This window comes from Heliangelus exortis, chromosome 3 (assembly GCF_036169615.1).
Source record: "Heliangelus exortis chromosome 3, bHelExo1.hap1, whole genome shotgun sequence".
Classification (NCBI taxonomy): Eukaryota; Metazoa; Chordata; class Aves; order Apodiformes; family Trochilidae; genus Heliangelus; species Heliangelus exortis.
In genome coordinates, this window is record NC_092424.1 from 101923756 (window position 1) to 101948633 (window position 24878).

Consider the following 24878-nt stretch of genomic DNA (forward strand, 5'->3'; position numbering starts at 1 on the left):
AAGGCTATTGCCCCTTGTCCTATCACTACACACCCTTAAGAACATTCCATCCCCAGCTTTCATGCAGGCCCCTTTTCAGACACTGGAAGGCTGCTATAGGGTATACCTGGCATCTCCTCTCCAGGCTGAACAAACCCAGGTCTCTCAGCCTGTCTTCATAGGGGAGATGCTCCATCTCTCTAATAATTTTCCTGGACATCCTTCAGACCTGCTCCATCAGGTCCATGTCATTTTTGTACTTCAGGTAAGGTCTCACCAGAGCAGAGCAGAGGGGCAGAATCACCTCAGTCTGCTGGCCAAGCTGCTTTGGATGCAACCCTGGTTGTGATGGGCCCCCTGGGCTGCAAGTGTGCATTATTGGCTCATGTCCCCCATGACCCTGTAGTCCCTTTCCACAGGGCTGCTCTCTATCACAACATCCCCCAGCCAGTATTGATAATGAGGATTTCCTCTACCCAGGTGCAGGACCTTACACACTTGGCCTTGTTGAACCTCATGAATTTCACATGGACCCACTTCTCCAGCTTGTCCAGGTCTTTCTGCATGACATCCTGTCCCTCTCTCATGGTGACTACACCAGTTATCTTGGTGCCATCAGCAGATTGCTAAAGGTGCACAAAATCCCACTGTCTATGTCACTGATGATGACAGTACTGGTTCCAGTACTGACACCACTTGAGACCCTTCTCCATCTGGGCATCAAGCCATTGACTGTTACCCTCTGGATGTGACCATGCAGCCAATTCTGTATCCACCAGCACATCCATCAAATATTTTCAAGCTTTTCTGGAAATTTTCTTATATTTTAGTAATTTATGACCATATTAGTGGTTTAAGATTCCTACCTTCAATCAGCTAATTCTGCTATGAGAATCCAGCTCTGCTATATTGCACAGATTAAGTGGAACCCATTTCATTCCAAAAAAGTACAAAATCTCCCTGAGAGGTTCCAGTGGAACATTGGAACTTTTTGAGTATCTCTTTATAATTAGTATTGATTTGATATGCTAACCCAGATAATATTTCTAACAAGGGCAAGCTTGTAGGAAGAGAAATATTGAGAAAATAATTTTGTTTCAAAAAAAAAAAAAAAAAAAAAAAAAAAAAAAAAAAAAAAAAGAGAAAATACCTAATAAGATATTTTTCATATTATGAATAATTAAGAACTGCAAAGTGAAATTAATGTGCTGCAGCATTTAATAAGTATTTTGTCAAGTCTATCCTCAGCAAAAGTTTAAAGATGAAATATAAATTATTACAATGTAATACTTAGATGCTACAGTGCTTCTCATCTATAGTTCCTAAAGTATTGTAAGAGATGCTTTTTAACAGCTTTAATTTACCAAGCAGCTTGGTAAAACCAAGACTTTGAATTTGCTTGAGTCTAAATAATGACATAGATATGCTATCACATATTTGATATATACTATATTTTTTACTATTGATCCACAAAACTGAATAGAATCATTTTACCAGGGAGCTAATATTGTTGTTATTAATTATATGGGACACAACAGCATGAGAGAAGCAAAGGGGCACTGCTTTTCCTTCCAAGTTGTCAACTCCTCTGGTGCCGCATTTTAAACACCATCTTTTCTCTCATTTTTCAAAAACTGACAAAAATAATTTCTTTAGCATGAAAAGACATTGCTTGAATACAAATAAAATCATAATTAACTGGATAGACTGAAGCACTTTTCATACAGGAAATGGACATTTTACTTAATTTTCAAGAGGCTCACACAGCTTTGGTTAAGCATGTATGCTTAAGCTTCCAAAAGCAGAATACTCACATCTTTTGTTTTCTGCTTTGTTTTGGGTTTTTGTTTGGTTTTTGTTGTTTGTTGGGGTGGGGTTTTTGTGTTTTTTGGGTTTTTTTTTTTGTTTGTTTGGTTTGTTTTGTTTGGGTTTTTTTTTGTTTTTTGCTTGTTTCTAAGGTTTTTAAATCACAACACTAATTTTGAAGGTGTAACAAAGATGATTAATTTCTTACCTCAGAAATTAACAAATTGCACACACAAATATCAAAGATCCATCACAGCACTAGTTACTGCTAGGAGTTAAAGCACAGACAAAGAAGATCAGGAGCTTATCTATTCTGGTAGGTCTGCATTCCTCCTCTGCCTCAACTCCAACCATTTCCTAGACTGCTTCAGACAGCATGGCACAGAACCATGATCTGGTTAAAGTTCTCCAGTAAGAGTCTGAAAGATCCATGGAAGGAACCAATTGAAGTGCTTGCACACCAAATCTGAAAGGGAGTCTGGGCAGCCTGGAGTGTGAGCTGCCCAGCTCAGTGTTTATCTGCACTGACATGGGACTGCTCTTGGTAGCTGTACAATAGATGAAAGGTGTCACCAGGAGGACAGAAAATGATCATGTGTGTCCAAGTTACATCACTGAATCACAGAATTATCAAGGTTGGAAGGGATGTCTGGAGGTTACCTTGTTCACCCTGCACAATGATTGTTCTGATGCTTGGTAAGGGTTTGAACCAGGAGAAGTGTTCAAGGTTTCAGCCCCTGATGTAGACAGGTCTGCAGCTGTGCTGCCAGCCAGCTTACTCTGTAGATATCTCAGTTTCACTCTGCTGTGCCTCCTCTTACAGAAGCCCAGCACCAGTTTTCTAGAAGAATTAAAGTGTGGAAGTACCTGCAAGAGTAGATTCCTCTTTATTTTGAAACAATCTTGATCTTTCTTGCCCTGCTAGGCACTCACTTAGCTAGCAAACTAGCTGGGTTTTACAGGACTTCACATGTTTATAACTATTACAGCTCTCTCACCTTTACGACACAGCTATTGCTAACAGAAACACACCCAAATATTATGAACCAAATATGAAAATCAAACCAGTCACACCTTCTTACTCCCAAACAGATTCCAGTATACAGCTTGTTATCCCTCTGCCCCCGGAGAGGTCTCGGGAGCAGAGAAAAGGCAGCACTCCTCCTCTGTCAGGTTTCAGAGCAGCTGAATCATTTAATCCCTCCTTGCAATTACATCTTTCTTCTCCTTTCTCTTGTCTACTTAACCTCTGGATCAATGATTGTTTTTTGTGACTCAGGACACACACTACACAATGTGTCTGGACGCCAAGTGCATGAAAGGAGAGGAGCCAGGGCTTTCATTATTCCTCCCTGCTCACTTTCTCAGGGGTGACTTATGATGTTTACAGCTCTGCTCTCCTGTTGTGGTCAGAGGTCTTTCCTTCAGGATAGACTCACCGGGTGACTGCAGGGTCACAGTTGTGAAGAACAAAATGGAATTCAGTCCCAGAGGATAGAAAAGCATTTTCTAACTTGCCCTCCAGGATGGAGGGTCTCCATGAGCAGACATAACAGCATCAGTTTGATGCTACAGGATTGCTGCTGTATCAAAGAAAAATGGCTATTTCTGCTAAATATTAACAAAGAGATTTCTTAAAGTTATGGTACTAATAGTCTTTTTCTGTGTCTTAGCTCACAACCCAAAGTTAATCTTATATTTTGGACCACCCTCTGTTATAAAGCTGCAATAACACAGCCTGATTTTAGTGAACAATGAAATCTCTAACTTGAAACTTGCATGTAAATAGATCTCATGAGTACCTGAAAGCCTGTTTGTTTTTATTTCAGCTGAAAAATGTAGCAAGTAGGAAAAATAATTCAAAAAGTAGCTTTGAAAACTGTCCATATAAATTAAAAATTGAGAGGGGAGATTGTGGTTGAACAGTGAACATCTACCTGACTTTACTGTGAGTAAAAGTGTCTTGTAGGGTAGAATTAAGTCTGTTCGCCAACACACAGAAAGGCACTGAGTCTAAAATGACATTAAATCAGATTTAGGATCTAGAGGAAAGAATTTAGGAAATCAGCTTAACCAACACAGTGTTACTCTTTGCATTTACTGCAGAAACTTGTATCTGAGTATTACAAAAGGTTTGTCACTTAAGAGAAGAGTAGTAATAATATAGAACAGTTAAAGAAATAATCTTTTTCTAAATATTTTTTCAGGTAGTTAATTATATCTACTGTAAAAAAAAAATCTGCATGACTTTGAAATATTGATATTTCTATGCTTCTCTGAAAAAACAAAACCTCTTCAGCACTCTGTTCTCTACCTAGAAGTTCTACCCCCAGCAATAAAATCATCTCAGTGTCTTCTTTTACAGCACTTTCAGCAGCTTAAGTCTCTCACCATTAGACATTTTTTATAGTTATGAATCAGTTCCACATTCTCCTAAATGTCATTGTATTTCTGAAAACCTAAGTGACAAATCAATAGACTCAGCAATATCTTCTTAGCCTACTTGCTACTATCCTTATCCAGCACCCAAGGATCAACCTTTTATACCACGGCAAGTTGCACTGCAAAGTCCTGACCTTATAGATAGGATTTAGCTCTAGGTTATGAAACCCAAATATTGTTCCATACAAAATTTCTATACAAGGTAGATTTTTATACAAGCTAGAATCGCGATTCAGAGTAAGGAAGTCAAGAGTAAAATATCTACATTTAGATGCCAGCACAGATGTTCACAAGAGCACAACCAGTAAGTTGATTCAGTATCACGATTACTGAAAGACACAAGTCAGATTCTCAAAGCACTTCTAAAAATTGAGACAATTTCAAATACATTTGTCTAGAAGTAGAAATGCAGCACTGGGTTTACTTGTAGAATTCCTCCAAATGATCATAGAATCATAGAATCATAGAATCATAGAATTGGCTGGGTTGGAAGGGACCTCAGAGATCAAGTCCAACCCTTGATCCACTACCGCTGCAGTTACCAGACCGTGGCACTGAGTGCCACATCCAGTCTCTTTTTAAATATCTCCAGGGATGGAGAATCCACTACTTCCCAGGGCAGCCCATTCCAATGCTTGATCACCCTCTCAGTAAAGAAATTCTTTCTAATGTCCAACCTAAACTTCCCCCGGCACAACTTGAGACCATGCCCTCTTGTCTTGCTGAGAGTTGCCTGGGAAAAGAGAACAACCCCCACCTGGCTCCAACCTCCTTTCAGGGAGTTGTAGAGAGTGATGAGGTCTCCTCTGAGCCTCCTCTTCTCCAGACTGAACACCCCCAGCTCCCTCAGCCTCTCCTCATAAGATCTGTGCTCGAGTCCCTTCACCAGCCTGGTTGCCCTCCTTTGGACCTGCTCCAGGACCTCGATATCCTTCCTGAACTGAGGGACCCAGAACTGGACACAGTACTCAAGCTGTGGCCTCACCAACGCTGAGTACAGGGGCAGAAACACTTCCTTGGACCTGCTGGCCACACTGTTCCTGATACAGGCCAGGATGCCATTGGCCTTCTTGGCTACCTGGGCACACTGCTGGCTCATGTTCAGCTTCCTGTCAATCCAGACTCCCAGGTCCCTCTCTGTCTGGCTGCTCTCCAGCCACTCTGTGCCCAGCCTGGAGCTCCCCATGGGGTTGTTGTGGCCAAAGTGCAGGACCCGGCACTTGGCCTTGTTGAATCTCATCCCGTTGGAATCAGCCCAACTCTCCAGTCTGTCCAGGTCAAGATGACTTGATGGAGATGACTTCCCTCTAAACCTTCTTTTGAAAGATACTATTCAAAGTAGTCTGTGGAAAAACTATTTTCACAGCCTAGAAAGAAGGTAGCATTGATTACAGCATGTGACTGCACCAGCCAGAGCACTGTCACCACTTCACTGCTGGATGAAGGATGGGGAGAAGCACTGTTTTGTGAATCAAATGCTTCATTTCAATTGTTGCTCTTAGAATTGCCTGAGGAAAATTGGAAACACTTCATCTAGTGAAAAATAGAACATTTCATGTGACAAAACATTACTAGAAACCTGAGAAATGGAAGACTTCTAAATGTATTGTAGGTTTGTTACATCAATAGCAAATATATATTTTGTGTAGGAGAAAACACTGCTGCCTTGCTTGAATTTATTCCATGTAATTAACTCCTTCCCTGGGAATGGGAACTTCCAGCCAAACGATTCTTTGTTCAACTTATTCATGGAGGACTTAGTTTGTCTAACATTTACTTTGCCCCCTTTCATGATGCTATTTTAAGAGGCTCCTGGCTATACCAGATACTTGCTGGCTGACTGAACTAGTGCCTTCAAGGGAAAATGAACAATTCCAATTTTACAACCAATTTTGGCTGAAGCACTAGACCAGGGAACTGCTTTTTTTCAGAAATAAGACTCTATGCTTTAAATCATTCACATAACTGCTGGCTCAGCTCCAGGTTTTTCTTTTCTTCACCTTCTTTGATTTGTAGGAAAGAATGGATCACTAAGAGGGTCCCCTGGATATCCCTCTTTCAAGATCCCTGAAGTCATGCAATTAGTTCCAGCAACAATTCTTTTTGTCTTACCACAGATGGCAACTTCACCTTCAAAGGTCCCTTGCACAACTTCACTTACACTACACTTAAGACAAATGTGGAATACAACAGTAAACCTGATTCTTGCTGTGTACTTTTCCACTGGGTTCTCTTTACAGGGAATAGATTTTCTACTCTTGCTCTTTCTAGAGAATTTTTACTTAGATATGTCTGTGTCTGGTCAACTTTACAAAAATATCAGTAATGTATTTTTCAGGCAGACTCAGCTGTAGTTTGGATTCTTTGGACCATATATTCTGCATTCAAAATATGAACGGGGCAAAGTTTACTATTTCCTATATCATGTGTGGTAAAGTACTTCTGACCTTTTACTGAAGAGCAGTATGCTTAGTGGCAATGAAATTGATTTTAAATGTTGAGGCCCAGATCTTATGCAGATCCAGACTGGATCTTGTAACATTTTCAACGGGCCCATTCCCACCCTGAGTTGTTCATGGTGTTTTATCACCTTGCTCCTTCTGACAGTTTATAAGCCAAACACACTGAATGCAATCACTAGTAAATACAAATAAGGAATAAATGACACATGTGCAGTGTGCATCTCCAAATGCAATTTTTTTTTTCCTCCTGCAAAAGAATTCTTAGGACTGACTTTTCTGTCTATCCTGCCTGCCTTGAATTATTTCTGCATGGCACAGATAGCAGTAGATGACATACTTGGGCATAAAGCCAGCACAACAGACCTTTGGGCTCTTCTGGGACCTCCAACCAGAGCCAGGTAATTAAAAAGAAGTCCCTGCAAGCCTGCCTGACATGGTAGAACCAAAGGGGAGCTTTCAGACAGCACAGCCTGACAAATCTGATTCTCTTAAGCCTTTCTGAACTGGTAAATTTAAACTGCTGACAGCAAAAAATAATTGCTATATGTTAATGAAACCCAACTGTTTGTAAAGTCCAACTCCATTTCCCAGCTCCATTTTCCACAATGTAAACATCCCTGCAAACCTGCATTGCATTGCACAGATGGTCTCTCCAAAAAAACACAGCAACAAAAATTTCTCATTGTTATATGTTCCTAGCACCCAGACACACAGAAGGTTTATTTGCCACTATGGAAAGGTAAGATTGAAGAAAGGCTGTTTCTCAGGTAATAAAATCATCTTTTATTTCATCTTTTCTTTCACAAGGGTGGCTGTTACCTTGAATCTCACTAGGTGTTCAACAGACAATAAAAAGGAACTTTCTTTCCAGAAGCATCAGCACTTCTAACTAGTTTGTGAAACTAAACACGTTTCTCGTGGCTATTTTTGACTTATCTTAACAACCTGTCCAAACTCATGTAAATCATGGCCACAGTAACCTGATGAGACACGTAGCTGCTAGCTCTGTATTCAGAAGAGCCAAGAGGAGTTATTCCTCTGCATGGGACACAGCCCTGGGGGAGGGTAGTGGAGGGGGGGAACAGGCAGACTGTAGTCTCAGATATTAAAAGCTCTGGTTTTAAAAGCACTCCTGTCAAAACAGTACATACTTTTATAAATCTAATCCTCATCCAAGTCTGAAATCTAGATAAGCAGCACCTGCTTAATGCAGCACTCATCTATTGGGACAGACATAGAGTCCTGGGAAGTTTGAAGAGTTTTTGCGAACAAACTTGTGTTACAACAAAGACTGGAGAGAGCTTTCAGATAGTGCTTTTTCAGCTTCCATAGCTAAATCATGCAAGTGGCTTTTGTTTCCACCAGAACAGCCTCTATGAGTGTGGACATGCACTACACAGCTACCTTTAATATTTGCACCCCTGCTGGAAGTTTTTGAAAATGGTCATGGCTCACGCTCAGTGGCTTTGCATCAAAGAGGTGCAAATCCAAACTGGCTGCTATGCTGAGGTGCCCAGCTGATGGAGCAGAAAATCTGGAAAGTGTCAGTTCAAGGTGACCCAGCTCCAGCCAGCTGGAATCACTGCCTCCTTACCCCAGCTGGACACATCCCTAGCAGTCTCTCAGCATGCTACTCAGCATTTCCTTCCTATTCCACCAAACCTATTAAACCAATTAACTTGTCACTGCTTTTGTTCCTCTCACATTGTACACATTGTACTGCATCTATTCCACATGGCTCAGTGTGTTCCTGGGGTTTTCTTCAGCTTGGTTTGATGGTTCTGTTGGGCCCTGGCTGTGATGAGACCCAGCAGCACACTGGCCGTGCAATCTCTCCAGATTGTGTGAAAGGTGAACACTGCAAATCAGTCTCCCCTTGGCCAGTAAGCCTGATGCTCTGTACTCACAGCAGGTGGCACTTATGACAGCAGAATAAACAAAAAATGAGCCACAGAAATCTTTGTAGTACAAGTGAGTGTCCAGAGTGCAGGAACAGATGAGGTTGCATAGAAAAGTAATTTTTTTCATTTTCAGTGACATTTTTTCTATTTGCTTAGAGAAAACTAAGTTGAAAACTGGAGATACATTTGTAGAGGCCTCTCTACAGCATCTGTAAAAAAATGAGTGATGCTGAGGCTGTTAACACCTCCTACATGTCAGCCAGTTCCAGCCATTTGTTTCAACGTTTACATAATAGAGAAATATATATTACTATAAATAGTAACTACCAACACACTGAATATTCAGAAACACCAATCTTATCTCTGCAGAAGTCTGTGGATTCAAAGGGTTTTTTCAATTGAAAGCCGAAGGCATCATGAATATAAAATGAAATGCATGGGCAATATTAGAGAACAATTTTTAATGGTTTTATCTGACTTAAATAAAAAACACTTTACTGTGTTAAAAGCCATTAAGAACACAACTAAAAACAGGAAAGGAAAAACTTGTATCATCATTCCAGCAGGGTAATACCAATAAGTTTGTTAAGTCTTCCCTTCACATTAGAATGATGGAAATTGATCTTCCAGACTCCCTCATGCTTTTTTTAGAGACTGGAGTTCTGCCCTATCTCAGATTTTTTTGTGGAGCTCAGCAGTAACCAATTCTAACCAAGCCAAAACAATAATTGTAATAAAGTTGCTTGTATTGAAAATACAATTTGGATAATTCTTATAAACTAATTCTGACCTAGAAGCAACCAAAAAAAGTAATATTTAAAATAATTTTGACATAAAGTGTATCTTTATTTTTAAAATATTTTAAAACATTATTTGAAACAGTTGTCAAAGTAACCCTTTTCAATAAAAGTTTCTGTTTCAATGAATCAGTATTTCATGCTAAGGTAAAAATGTGGTTCAGCCAGATAGTTTATCTGGCGTCTGTCTAGATTTGAAAAAATTCTACCAAGCCATTTTAAAATTCCCAGTTTCCCAGACTGTTCCTCTCTGTTGCTTTCTCTGACATGAGAGCTCTTATAGTTGTTTTTTTGGCTTTTTTGTTTGCTTGCGCTTTTTGGTTTTTTTTTGTTTTTCCTTTTTGTTTGGAAAAAATATTCCTCTTTTAGTTATAACCTTTTATGCTAATGGTATTTCAAATTGTGTGTGCATTTGTATGCTTGTTAAGCCACATAATTTTATATATATCATTTTATGAGACTACAAATTAGTCACCAATAAAACAGAGTATGTTATTTAAATACTTCAGTGTCAGTATTTATTTTGCATTTTGTTTTGTAGGAATAATAAGATAAGTATGCATAGCTGTATCAAAGCCATTGTCACCACAATACCAAAGCTTTTACTGGCAATATTACAATGGGGTTTGATCTATTAGACTTTTACCAGTAGAAAATAGGCACGTCCTAAGTAAAAGGATTTTCTCCTTGAATCCTCACTGATCATTTCTCTTCATTAGACATTCAGATTCCATTGTGAAGATGGGCATTAAAATTAAGACAGATTCACAGACAGAGAGATCACTACATTATTTCAATACAATCTCTGCTCAAAACCCCATCTCAAAATAATATGTACTTTACTTTCAGGACATGATGGAGCTGTACTTTGAAGGTACATAGGAGGTTTGGCAGCCCAGTTTCTACTTAACTACAGTAAGTTGTTTAAAGATTTTATTTACAGAAATGCAGTTATTTTTCAGGTTTCCTGAAAGACAGAGGAAGAATCAGAGAAATCTGCATATGCTTAGATCATAAGAAATAGTTGGACTGAGCACAAACTATCAACTTAAGGAAATAATTGCATAGATAACAAGAAAGCACAACTAATAAGATTACTAAATAGTTATAGCTGACTTCTGTTCTCATCCAAGGCAAAGGGACTGGACTAGCAACCAGACAAGCAGTTTCCAAGTAATTAAATGCTTGTGATACCAGCTGCAAAGTTACCTCTCCAAACCAACAACATTTTTACCAGCATCCAGCAAACTGCTAATAAGAATCAGGAATGAAACAGCTGGGGGCTGCAGAATCGTGTTGCCATGGAAACCACTGCAGGTGCATGATCAAAGGAATAATAAAGCTCAGACTTTCAGAGTTTATGAAAGAGTATAAGAAAGAAAGGAAAAGAAGACTGAGAGTGAAATAAATATCACAAACCAAGGGCATTGCAAACACTTTTGAAGGGAGGACAGAATAGTATTGCTAAATATGATCCATCAGAAAAAAACATTGCAGGGGAGAAAGGGATTTAGCTGAAAAATATCTCAGCATATAAGTATGTCAAAAAGAGAGAACTGAACAGAACTAAACAAAAGAAAAAAACAAACAGCAGAGGGCACTGAAACAGAAATAAAATCTGTTACAGGTCATTGAGTTCAGAAAAAATAACAGAAGAAAAAGAAAAGTTCAGAAATTGATGTGGGAATGTGCCCTAGAAAAAGGAAATTGTTTTGCACTGCAAACTGAGGTACAGTTTCTAGCAAGATGGTCATGATGATTATGGGAGGGGCTAGGATGGCTACCAGGACTACAGAAAAGGAAGGATACACATCTGAAGCAAGACAAAACCATGGGGAAGTAGCTGCCTTCAGGTGAAGGGGCTTCACTTTTTTATAGAATTGTAGAATCATAGATCCATCATCTAGTTCCAACCTCCCTGTCCTTGTCAGGGACACTTTCCACTAGATCAAGCTGCCCCAAGCCCCATCCCACCTGGCCTTGAACCTTCCAGAGATTAGTTATCCAAAACTTCTTCCCTGGACAACTTATGCCAGTGTCTCAGCTCCATCATGGTGAAAAATTTCTTCCTGAAGTCTGATCTAAATCTACCCTCTTCCAGTTTAAGCCATTACACCTTGTCCTACCACTAAACACCCTTGTAAAAAAATCCCTCCCCAGCTTTCCTGCAGGCCACCTTCACATACTGGAAGGCTGCTACAAGGTGTCCCTGGAGCCTCCTCTTCTGCAGAAGAGAATGCAGTTTTGCATTGCAGAAATGTGACAGGGCTACATCATGGACATGTAAGTTGAATATTAAGGTTTTTTAATAAATCTCTCCTATTTAAATTTATTGCCTGTTTGGGATAAGCCTTTTTATTAGTTGCCTACAAAAAAAAAAAAAAACAAAAAAAAAACCTGGTTAAAAAAAAAAATAAAATTAGCATGTCCATTTTGGCTTCCACAGTGTACAGGACTTTATAATACTTTACAATAGGGCACAAACTGACACTGGGTGCCCTTTCTGCCTGCATTTTGGGACACCAACTATATTGGAAGTCATCTGATCATAACATCGCATGGCTAAGCCTGAAAGAATATTAACCAATATGCCATATCTGTAGCCCAAAAGAAAAAATTTAATCTAAGGCATGGATTGATCCTTTGTCCAAAGATCCCAAGTATCCCCAAGTGATAAGCCTTAGGAAAAATCTCATAGCAGTCAACAAGTCCTTTGAATCATAGAATCATGGAATCATAGAATTGGCTGGGTTGGAAGGGACCTCAGAGATCATCGAGTCCAACCCTTGATCCACTACCGCTGTAGTTACCAGACCATGGCACTGAGTGCCACATCCAGTCTCTTTTTAAATATCTCCAGGGATGGAGAATCCACCACTTCCCAGGGCAGCCCATTCCAATGTCTGATCACCCTCTTGGTAAAGAAATTCTTTCTAATGTCCAACCTAAACCTCCCCCGGCACAACTTGAGACCTCTTGTGCCCTCTTGTCTTGCTAAAAAAACAGAGCTCTAAGCTTTATGTCTCTCTTGACATTGGTCTTGACCAGCAGTGCACCTGAGGCCCGGTTGAGCCTTAGCCACAGATCTTCAGGTGGTCCAAAAGGAAACACTTTCCAGGAATAACTCCATCTATGCTGTAGCTCTCCCCTGGGCAGCCTCTCCTTGGCTCCCTTCCACCCACAGCTCCAGGCTCAGAGAGGAAAATAGGGGAATTTCCATGTTGTGCTGCTGGGCTACAAGGCTCCCAGACCTGAGACTCAGCTCTCTGCCCAGAGTTCCAGCATCACTAGATCTAGGTGGGTGAGTACAAGTCAGGACAGTGTTTTGTTGATCTCTACCTTTCCACAGGAACATCAAACACTGTGCCCACTTTTAAGAGAAATGAGTTTTAACTCATCTTTTCTCACATTGGCACCAGAAAACGAAGGTTGGACAAGCCCTGTCACTTCAAAAAGGTTAAGAAAAAGCACCATCTGGAGTTAGTTCCAGGCCAGACAGAAATCATTGCAAAATCAAAGCACAGAGCTCATGCATCTGTGTAACATCCTGTAATCATTGGCAGATAGATTATTTCACAGTATTCTCCCAGGCCCAGTCATAAACGATTCACAAACACGTTTTATAAGCCATGAATTCACAGCACAGACATCTGAAGCTCTTTTCAGTAATTTTATTCTAAACACCTGTAAAGGAGATTTTTGCTGCTATACACCAGAATATCTGTGTAATTTACATCTCTCAGATTCTGATGCACTTCTATCACCACCTTGTCGTCCTTTTACATAAAAGACCTCTAGCTAAGTAATTGAGGAGTAAAACAACAGCATTTATTTGGCTTTTAAATCCGATTAGCCAAATGATTAGACAAAATAAAAATACTAGAAGCTCAGAAAAGTAACATGTTTTCATAAGCAGCCTGAAGCATAAAACTCATGTAAAAATTGCCACCATAATACTTGAAATCAATAAAGATCTAAGCTTGTCTGCAAGTAATTCAAACAGGAAACTGGGCTGTATTTTTTCATTTAATTTTCCATCATGAATGACTGAATTAGCTCTTACAAGAGCAACCTTCTTCCATTCCTATATGACCATAATGTTCAAAGCCCTCAAATGGTTTACAGTGATGCTGTGGTGAATCAGCAAAGGAGAACATTTGGGATGGGTACTCATAAATGAAGTGACCGTACAAGCACTCACAAATTAAAGGAAATGTTTACACAAAAATAATTTACCTTTTCTAATCCATCTTCTTTCCACTTTGTGCTCTAATATAAAGAGCTAAAAAGATGAGTAATAGGTCCTGCTCTTTCATCTGGAGTAACTTAAGGGGTACAGTTCCTAGGGTCTTCTTTTTTAGAGAGCAGCAGGCTGGCCAAGTAGCAAAAGTTTCAGGACACCTCTGCATAATTGCCTTCTTTACACTCATAAATGCTACAAATCAGAAGCTATGTACAGTGCAGACTTAGTAAAAATGACATCAATAAGGAGTCCTATAGGGATTCTGGAAAGAGAGAACAGGATTCACATCTTGGTTCGGTCAATCTTCACAAGGCTGTATGATTGATTCCTAAGAGGATGTTTCCAAAAATGACTTACAAAAATACATTAATAGACTTACAGTTATAGTTCTGATGCAAAGATTTTGGCTCACCTCAGACTGTTGGTTTGGGTTTGGTTTTTTTTTTTTTTGGCTACGTCAGAAGCTATGACTGCACATCCTGGGGCTATGGCAGCAACAGCAACTGTTAAAAATCTCCAGGCCAGTAAGAAAAAAATCTTGGCAGACTGCAAAAGAACAAGAAGCAACCACAAAGTCCTCCTTCCTCTGCCCCACAGTTCACTTTCTATGGTTCACCACACAAACCACGAACTGCAAAGAACAGGGAAGGGAAATTTCATTCTGTAAGGTCAGCATCTCAGAGTTACAAATGCATTAAAAGAATGCAAACTGATCTGCAGCTCTTAGGAGCTGGAAAAGCTGCCAGCTCCAAGAACTGAAACTAACACTCCTGACATCAAACACCACTGAAATGTTATTTGTGACAGCAATGCTAAATAGAGGGGAGAGCTCTCAGGCCCAGGGTTAAGCCAATCTCATCAGTAAAGCAGGGGTTTGAGATGGTGGCTGTCACCCACCATCTCCCACACACAGTTGTGTGACACTTCTCAGTAATCCTCGGTGGCAGCTCTGTAAACACTGGAGGTTGTGTTATTCAAACTTATCCTAGGGATGCCAGGAATTATACCACACTTTTCCCCACAGTTATGATGCTGCTCTGTCTCTGGATATTTCCTGGTTCAGCCCTTGTAGAATTCAAATTTGGTGGAGCACAGAGGTGTTTTAGGACTACAACATCCAGTTTGCTCATTTCTGTTCACCTGCAGATTTGATCCTTAATTAATGAGCTGTGATTTAAACCTGAAGTTGAAAATAGCAACTGTAATAAATAACACGGTAGTGAAATAAGACCCTTCCAAATACATTAGCTGTCTGTACCCACCAGTTTTCTCTTTAAAAAGTTTACAAAAAGTTTACATCCTCAGGACAACAGCCTGGACTGGTATTGCAAGCTATGAAGAATATTTACTCCATCCCATCAAAAACCTATCTCAACACAAGAACACCATTAAATCCTTGATTAAAATATCTTAAATGTCACAAAATGCCATCAAGAAGGATGCAAAAAACTTCCAGTGGTCTTTGGTCACAGCAATAGCAAGGAATTTAACATAGAGAGGTAATTTTGCTCCTTTTATTCCTCTGTTGATTATCCTAAAGACTTTGAGCCTTTTCCAATAGGTGCTGGATTCAGTGAGACCTCTGAGCATCTGAGTCAACAAGGAAACACTTTAGGAGGTGTTCCTGCATTTTAGGTCTGAATTGTAATAGACTGAGTTGCAGCTACTTGTTTTTTGCTTCCAATCTCCAGAGGCATTACCCTACAATGAAGTCAAAACTAAAACATTGGTATTAGCACCACCTGTGCCCTCTTTCCTTACTTCTTTGACATTTCAGCTTACTAGATGGAAAAGACAACTTTTCAAGTCAGTATTAACTCACCACATTTAAAGCAGGAACTGACAGTACAGAGAAGATATCAAAAATACAAACTATTTTTAGAGGACTTGTGGGCAACTGAAATGTATTTTATTGACATTTCATGAAATCAGATGTGTCTTAAAATGCTCCTGCAGCTAGTAATGTGGTAAGTGCAAATGTTGTTCTTCCTTTACCCTTCCTTTTTTTAATACTGCCAATTTCATACATAAAGATGATTATGGGATAAGAAGGAACTACTCTTTCTGTCTTTAGAGAGAACTGATGGCTTTACTGTAAACTAATCTTATGAATCAAAACCAATCTTACCTTCTATTTTTGCTCCTAAATTATTGCTTCACGTTTACCAAAATCTGAAGAAATACCCTATCTTCCACATCATCCCCTGAACATCAATGAGGAATGAAGCTCCAAAATAACACCATTTCATTTCTAAATTGAGATGGTCTCAAAGCTGTTATTGATATTCCTTGAAAGATCAGATTGACCAGATCCAGGGCAATAAAAAGAGCACTGTCATTTAACCAAAGACAGCGTACCCTTCCTAGACTATAGTACTTTTCTCTGCTAACTGGAATATAAGACCAATCATTAGATAAAGGTGGTGAAAGAAACAAACCCAATTTGAAGAAAATGAAAAAGACTCTTCAACCTAGGATTGTTCATGTTGGGAAGGCCAAACAGGTGTTGAGCAGAAGCTATGCAAAGATCATGTAATGGTGGAGTCTTTGCTGCTTATTTTCTCTAAGCATATAATTTTGACAAATAATGTATATACTCTGTTGCATACTGGTGCAGTGCTTTCATGGGATGAGTTTTTACTGAGGCCTCCAGGGTAAACACTGCCCTCTAAAAGCAAAATGATCTGAAGGAATCAACAGCTAATTTAAAAACTAATTAATTAATTAGAGGTCTAATTATCTAGAGCTCTAATTAAAAGTGGTGGCTTGTTGTCCTTTTCATTCATCTTTGCTCGTTGCCCTTCTATATAAGCAAGATATACTACTATCATTCCTCTCAAGATCAAAATACTCAATCTCCTGAACTGTATGTATTAAATAAAATATTTTAGTAAATCCCACAATTAGTCTGAGCTGTTTGACGTGGTCATGCCAGTTGCTTTTCCATCATTAAGAACAAGAAAAAGACCTAACAACACCACTTAAATATTTTATCTAAGAGTTTTCTTCCTCTGAAGATATCAGGCCATTGAAGAGACCTAGATTACACCTGTATACAAAGCTAACAATCCAAAACTTAAATCTTTGAATATCTTGAATCTTGAACCATCTCAAAATACCACATCCTAGGAATACTGTTGTTATGGAACAGCTGTAGAATCTATAGCTCCAAAGTGGTCTAGGCTACTTTTTGTTCCACATTTCTCTGCAATGTTTTTACCAGAAATAACATTTAAAGTAACATCATGACAAACATTCATGAAGTACTACAATGAATGGAAATAACAAAAAGCCAACCAAAAACCTACTTCTAGGGCTGGACATTAAATTGCACTACCCTTCCTTTTGTAAGATTACATAGTATACTATCTATATATATTTTGCATACATACTATTCAAAGTTTAAATACTGTTGTGTCTTTCTTCCTCTATAGCCAGACAAGCACAGATGGTACTACCAGATTAATTAAAATCACCTCCCAGTTTCATTTATGGTTTCTTTTCTCTATTGTTCCCCCTTTTAGATTAAACTCCTTCTGTTTATTTGTTTCCAAGCATTCCTTTTTATTTTTAAACAGCGTACATCTGCTTTGCTCATCAGACTAAATATTTTCCATGCACATTATGTGGATAAAGATTCTCAGAGAAGAAGGCTGTCATTCAGCTTTCTGCATGTGAGCTGCAAAGGACACTGAGCTTTAAATCAAAGCTCTGCATGAACCTGGTTTCTCTGTTCCTGTGCCTTGCAAGCAAGTCACCTAGGAGAGCAGACTACGAGGACATTCATTGACAGGCTGTCAGCACAGCTTGGCACAAGACGCTGACTTCAGAGGGAGAGGAATACACATGAAATAGACAATTCTGTTTTAACTGTAATCACATTTCTTGTATTAACATTTATATATATGCTTTCACCATTAAAGTCTTTTTTCCCTCAGACATTATACTGTTTCCATCTTTTTTCTCATAAATAGTGCACCAGGTTTAGTATTTTTTTTCTTTGTGCCTTGAGAAAAAAAGAGGCTGACGTGCACAACTGTGATCAGGAAACGTTTCAGCATTTCCTATCTTCAGAAGGATGGATCCCAGTTTAATACTAAGCTTTGCTGGAACTAGGCATGCTGACCAGAGACTGGTCAGAAGATGTTTCAGCTTTTACAGCTAGTGCAACAATAATCATATATGAATTGATTAAAAAAACCAAAAAAACCAAAAAACAAACAAACCAAAAAATCCTCTAAATGTGACATGTCTGGTATTGGTAAGTGACACAGGAATCTGGGGGCTCTGCAACAGGGAAGCTGTTGGTGTCTCTGCCATCCACTACCAGGAAGCTTCAGAAAGCACAGACTCTATTTTTAGGCAGAATTTCTAACCCGCCAGGTTGTCCTATCTAGCTGGGACTGAACTGGACATAACCTCAGGCTTTATCTTCTGTTTGCACAGCTTAGAGTATCCTATGAGGGTTCAGATAATATGATAAAAAACCTTGCTTTGCTCAAATAGCAGAGTCATTAGTATGAGTGCTGAGCCAGCCCCTTTGTTAGCCAACCCCAAGGCAAGGGAAGAAAAATGACAGATGAAATTCATCACTCTAAGAAGAAATCAAAGTAAATAAGATTTTTCATGTTTCTGAATGTCACTGTCATCAGAGAGGCTTAAAGAGAGATTTTATTTTTTTTTTCTATAGTTTTTGCCATTATAACTACCTACTGAAAACACTGCATTTAAAAACCAAGCTCTGCTAAGAACTAAGGAAAGATGAGGCTCTTTCTGTGTTGCTCAAGTCTTCTGGCTCCATGCTGGGGTGCTCACACAGCCTGGAAAGGACTCCATCTCCTTTTAGTGCAACAGAGCATCACTTTGGACAAACACAGGAAAAATTTCAGGCATTGAGTTCTTGAGAGGAATGAAACCATGTGAACAGCTGATTTAAGCTAAGTGTCTGTTTCTGACCATATGTAAGACCTTTATCTACTCTTCTACTTTAATCATGTGCCTCATTTTCAGCAAAATGAGCTACATGTTTTAGAGTGCTGGCAGCTGCTAAACAGACTCAAGTTTAGTGTTTTCTGTGTCTACTAAAGGGGACCAATAGTGGACCAATGGAGTGGACTTGTCTCTTCTGACAGACAAGTTAATGACAAGTTGGACATACAAATCAAATCATACAACTTGAAAAGTGAGACAAGTCTCTGGGCTTTACCAAAAACACATACTCTCTTTTAAAAAAAGAATTTAGGAACCTGCAAGTTTGTATTTATGAAATGTGGCAGACATGGTGGGCAATGCTACAACAATAAACCTATTTTGAAGGGGGAACATCTCCAGTTTTTTGTTCATTCCCTTCCTTCTGAATCTCTGTACATGATCAATCAGTAAAATAAATTAGCAAGGCATTAGATGTTACTTTCTGAGTGTTCTGCAGTGAAACAGAACCCTAGCACTATCATTGCTTTGTCCCCTTTTTCACTTACTTCAACTGATGCAGCTGTTTTGATGTTGCCCTGCCCTTGATTCACTCTCCAGATAGAGCTTTCTTACTCAGTACTCACCTGCTGACAGATGGAAGGTAAAATCCTCAGTTCCCTCATGGTCTGCTGTCATCCTTGGCTTCTGTGTAAGCAACACAAGCTCTGGAAAAGAGCAGGCTGGCTGGTAACCCACCATCCCCCTCAGGAGCACATGGCCCAAGGTTTCACCCAAGCACCCCTTGTTTTGTGGGTAACTGAGGCACAGTGACAACAGCAGCCCGTGTGCTGTTCTGTGAAATCTGACTTTACCCAGAACACTCACCCAGTTTGCTGGGTTTTGAAGGAAAAGTAGAGGCAAACAAAACAAAGTTGAAAAATTATTGGTTTTGCAAGTGTAGGAATTCCTACCCCTATAATGGAAGTATCCATATTCTATGTCCAGTCTCTCAGTGCCTTTTCGCAGTGCAATGTCAAGAATAATAAAACACAGGAAGAAAATAACCAAATCATATGTAGCCACCCCACTCACTGAATTGCACTTTTTCATTTATAAATACAAAAGTGTCTACTCTGCATCTGTTTGCAGTGATGTACCGTGTCCAAGTATGATTTCCAGCAGAGAAAAAAATTGTGAGTTATGATCTTTCTTCCCTAATCTCTGGTTCTACTTATCCAAAAGAAAGGTGATGTATTTTGCTGCTTTAGTATGTCTACCAGGCAGGAAAAAGCTCCTGAAAGATGTAAACAGTATCAGTGTTTCTTAGGCAAAAGATTAATTGTCTTAGGAAGCATTGCTCCTGGAGACACAATTGAACTCTTTATTCACCCGCTTTTAGGCAACAAACAATTCCAGAGAATGAACTTAGTTTGGAAAAAAAAAACCAAAAAGTGAGCTTACGCTGTATTCTGAACAAATCCCAAGTGCAAACCAAGCAATCTGACAAAATTGAATTGTCTCAAGTTCCACTTCAGCATCTTATTAATAACAAGGTAAGTTTTTTAACCTTTAAAAACAAAAAGAAACCTGGGTCCAACACAACAGCATTTACTTGGTCATTCTCAGAGCCTCCAATGTTATTCTGCCAAATAGAAGATATTAAAAGGCTGGCACTGGGATATACATATCCTTGTTATGTGCCTCTTTTTAAAAATCTCTTTCTTTTTTTGTTCCCCTTTGATATTATTTTATTTGGTACATACAGTAATGTAGGCTGATCATTGTAGATGTATATACTAAAAATGTTCCTTATAGATGAAACTTTTGGTTACAGAATAAATCAGGAGTAGTCCTTGCTGCAAGGAATACATTTATCACGGATTTGTAATGTCAGCAGGAGAGAAAATGGACACAAGATCAATAACACTGGGTAAAGCTTTATCTACAACTCAGCTCTAAAGTGACACTAAACACAAACTTCTCATGATCCTGAATCAGAATGGTCAGAAAATCTAGCACTGAACTTATTAACCTGAGAACAAAACATGCAGACAGCCTGAAATGTTCCATTGTAAAGAACAGAAGGATCTTCTACAGAATAATCCAAAGGTTTGTTGCTGGAGATGTGCTTTGTGGTTTGCCTGCATAACCTTCTGTAAAATGCTGACAGAGAGCTGGGTCCAGCAAGTACATAAAATAAGTTAACAAAATTTAAGCATTATTTAAAAACTTGCTAAGACTCCCATGTAAGGCTGGAAATAAGGCTAACATCTGAAATAAATATTTTCTCAGCCAGAAAAGCTGGTACAGCAAAGCAAGTCAGAAATGACTCAGTTTTAAACCCTGAAGTCTAGGAAAGAACTCAGTAAGAACAATATGTTGTGATATCTGTATTCAAGCTTTTTTTTTTTTTTTTTTAAAACCCATTTTTCCTACTGTATAATTTAGGTTGGTGTTTAGGAAAAAGGAGGATTTTAGAAACTACTGTCTCAGTAACAGTCAGCTTTGCTACTGTATTGCCTAACAAAGGGGCTGGCTATCCCAAATAGCAGAAAACTCAAAGAATGTTATTTCAGAAACACAGGCCAGTTGCACCTGAACTGGATACCTCTGTTGCCAAATTTGACTGAATATTACCAGTGTTCATGGAATCCATCTCCAGTGCCTGTACCACAGGCACGGTACAGACAGCTAAATCACAGAATAATTTGGGTTGGATCACCTATGAAATGCAGGCACTGTGCCAGAGTTATATTTGTGATCTTATTTTGCCTTTTCTTTTTTGTTTTCAGGAGGGTAGGCTTCGGGGTTCCAACACCTTCAAGAAGTTAATCAAGATGATGGAGCAAAACTCTTACAGAGTGCATGGTGGGAGGACAAGAGACAACTGGAAGAAGCTGATCTGAGACTGCTTCAAACAAGAGCACATGATAAAAAGCTTTTCAACATGGTAACTCTAAAGCAGTGTGACATCCATCTTTGGAGGTTTTCAAGACCAACTGAATACAACCCTGAACACCCTGCACCAAGAATAAAAGAACCTTGTCTTGAGAAAGAGGTTAGATTACCTTCTGCTTCCAATCTGTATTATCCTACGGGTCCTACCATATGTAATATTTCTGTACATTATTACACCAAAAATAAATATGAACACAAGATCAGGCAAAAGATTTTAGGATTAATTTTAACAATAGATTCCTATAAACACAGGGCAATATACACTGTCCCTTTGTTAAGAAAACTCAGAAAACAATCAGAAATACTGTGCCTTATTAAGACAGAAAGGCATCTTGAAATAAAGACACTTAAGCAATTTTTCAGAATTCAGGAAAAATATAAGTAAAATACTTTGAAAGTGCATTCACAAAAGGTATCAACAAATGATTAAAATTTGAGATGGAAAAATTGCAGAGAAAAATACCTTGAAGATTAGAACTGCCTGCAAGCACAGAAAAGTTCAGGCTGTTCTTAAGAAAAAACATGAGTAAAGAGTGACAGGAATGGAGTCTTCAGAGTGGCTGAAGAAAGACTTACCTGTCTAAAAGTAGGAAAAAAGAGACTACAATATATGCAAAATATTTTACTTACTGCAAACTAAATTCCAAAGTTTTGAAATTCTCAGAAATAACTCTTCATAGTGATTTTTTTCCTCCATATATCTTTATATTTTTACATGTTTTACATTATGACGAGTAAATTAATTACAAAAATTACGACAAATTGCATACAACCTGCCAGTTTACTCATTTTTCATTTATATGCCAATACATATAACCATTGAACAGTTTGATCTGATCTGAAAAGGATTATAGGATTCAATGCTTTGCTAATAATACAACAGAATGACACGGGTCTCAACAATAGTTTTTTTCAACCACTAGAAGTATGTGTGAATTCACTCTGACTGTGCCATTTGTATTTTCTACACAACACAGGCAATAATTAACTTTGTTACTTCACTAGAACAATAGTTTCTCCCTTCTGTGTATGATCTCAAGCAAAAAGGCAGACAAATGCATAAATCCAACATTTCAGATCCAATGCTGAATAGCCTGGAGGGCAGTAGTAAAAGTCCTGAGTGCAGGGTGAGTCCCTCGATGAGACATCAATAGGGACCCAGCCTCTGCATCAAACCCTGCTTCTTTAAGTTGTTTTGCTATTTCCTCTACATCCCAGCCTCCTTCTTCATGGTTAGTCAGCAAGTGGTCAATAATGTGAGGGTAGAAGGCAGTAGATATGCACTTCACTACTAACTTGGCATCAAGGAGCAAGGAAAGTATTTCAGTGTCACAAGTGGCATCATCAACCTACAAAGAAGGAAGAAGTAAAAATCAGTTGGCAGATACATCAGGGAACCAGAATATGTCATGACTGTTGTAATTGCACAGTGTAATCTTGAAAGCAAGAGAAGTAGTCTCTAGATATTAACAACAGCAATACACTTTGCATGTATCAGATTATGTAAAGTGTCATTTACAGTCTGTTATCACATTAATAAAAGTATTTGACCTGCAGGAAGTTAAGGAATAAGGATGCTCAACAACCTGGCTCGGCCATGAACAACTTTATAGACTTTTCACAGGTTCTCAGCCACAGTACAGAACAGACAACACCATTTACCTCCATATCCAGAATGTCATTCTGAGAAATGTCAGAGCAGAGTATATTAAATTTTAGTCACTTTATATTAATATAACATATTACAATCCATGTGCTGGTATATTAGGCAACATTTGCAGACTCAACCATATTTTCCAGAGTTTCAGCACTCACAGCAAGGATAAGATTTTCAGAAGAATACAATTTGTATTTTAAAAGATTTGGAGCACAGAGCTGCTACCTCTGTGAGACACCCTGGATGCCTCAGAAAGATGTAGTTACTTGGTACATAAGAACAGGTCTTCCCTTGAAAATCTCTTCTATAGCTTTACAAAAAACACTACAGAATATTTGAAATTCTATTTCAGTTAATTTTGACATGTCTTTCATGGGTTCCATCAAATTCAGGGTAGTTATAATAAACTTAGGTGTCTAACTGCTTCAAGAAATGCAATAAAACAAATACATATAATAAAACAAAACAAAAACAAAAAACAAACAAACAAGAAGTGCCAAAGGAGGAATAGACAATAGCCATTTTTCAATTACTTTTTTTCAAGCTACAAAAAGTTACAGGTTATAAACTTACTAAATTATGCTACATTTATAAAACAACCTCTCAGTTAAAAAAAAATAAAAATCTGTCTGGCTAGCCTCTGTTTCATCTTCTGTGATGTACCACCTTACACTGCAGGTACTGGCAAGCACCAATGATTTGGTAACCCTAAAGACCAATTCAACTGCTACACAGGACATGACCACTGTTTACTGAGAGATTTGACACTTACACTTGACAGCTGAAATTAAGCAATTTTTAGTCTAACAAGCATCAGTTTTAACCCCAATTCTTTTCAGGACAGCAAGTTTCTTTGTCTCTGTTTGGGTTCAAAATAAAACAGTGCAGACCTTTTCTTTCTCCTGTTCAGGTGCAATGGGCTGCAGCCACCCCTTGCCCCACCACTATCCCCATGAGCACACTGCAACAGGCACTTCTTCCTCATAACCCAATTCTCTGTACTATGAATTTTCCACAACCATTTCTTCACACATGACTGTCAATGTGCAGTAGTGCTTTTTTGGTGTTTTGGTTTTTTTTATTTTTTTCCAAAAAAGATTGAACAGAATTATGATCTATCACATGAGAAAAACAAATGTACTGGTAAAAAAAATATTATCTACTCAGAGACATGTACTGTGAGAGATCATGTATACCATTTAACACTGATGATATACTGTAGGAGACTAGTTGCTCCAGTTTCCCTATAGAGGTAGTGAAACCAGAAATAGGATCCTCAAAGCATAAATCATAACAAGTACACAATTATCTCTTGAGTGCATGGAACTGCAAGACTCTCAAGGTTTGGCAGCATACTTGGAAGAATCAATATTGCAATTGCATGTAAAGTTCATGAGGAACTAATAAGTGTCTTTCTGTATTGAAATGATTGAGAAATCTATCACCAGCTCCAGAAGAAAGAACTTCTGTGTTCCTCAGGGATCAATTCTAGGGCCAGTCCTGTTCAAAAGATTTATCAACAATCTGGATGCAGGACTTGAATGCACCATTAGCAGATTTGCTGATACTACCAACCTGGAAGGTGCTGTTGACTCTCTTGAGGGGTAAGATACCTTCCAGAGGGATCCAGACAGATTCAACTATTGGCCAGTGATCAATGGGATGGAATTTTAACAATCCAAATGCTAGATTTCACATCGGGGACAGAGTAATGACAGGAAT

The 24878-nt window shown here is 38.7% G+C and overlaps 1 protein-coding gene across 1 annotated transcript in view; it reads right to left on the minus strand.

The window, feature by feature from the left end:
- Positions 1–21699: 21699 nt before the first annotated feature.
- Positions 21700–24878, minus strand: part of NBAS (NBAS subunit of NRZ tethering complex) — a 158682-nt gene continuing 155503 nt past the window's right edge. The window contains exon 52 of the mRNA XM_071741942.1: positions 21700–22848. Coding sequence (XP_071598043.1) covers positions 22573–22848 — 276 coding nt within the window. The 3' untranslated portion in view covers positions 21700–22572. The remainder of the gene's footprint in view (positions 22849–24878) is intronic.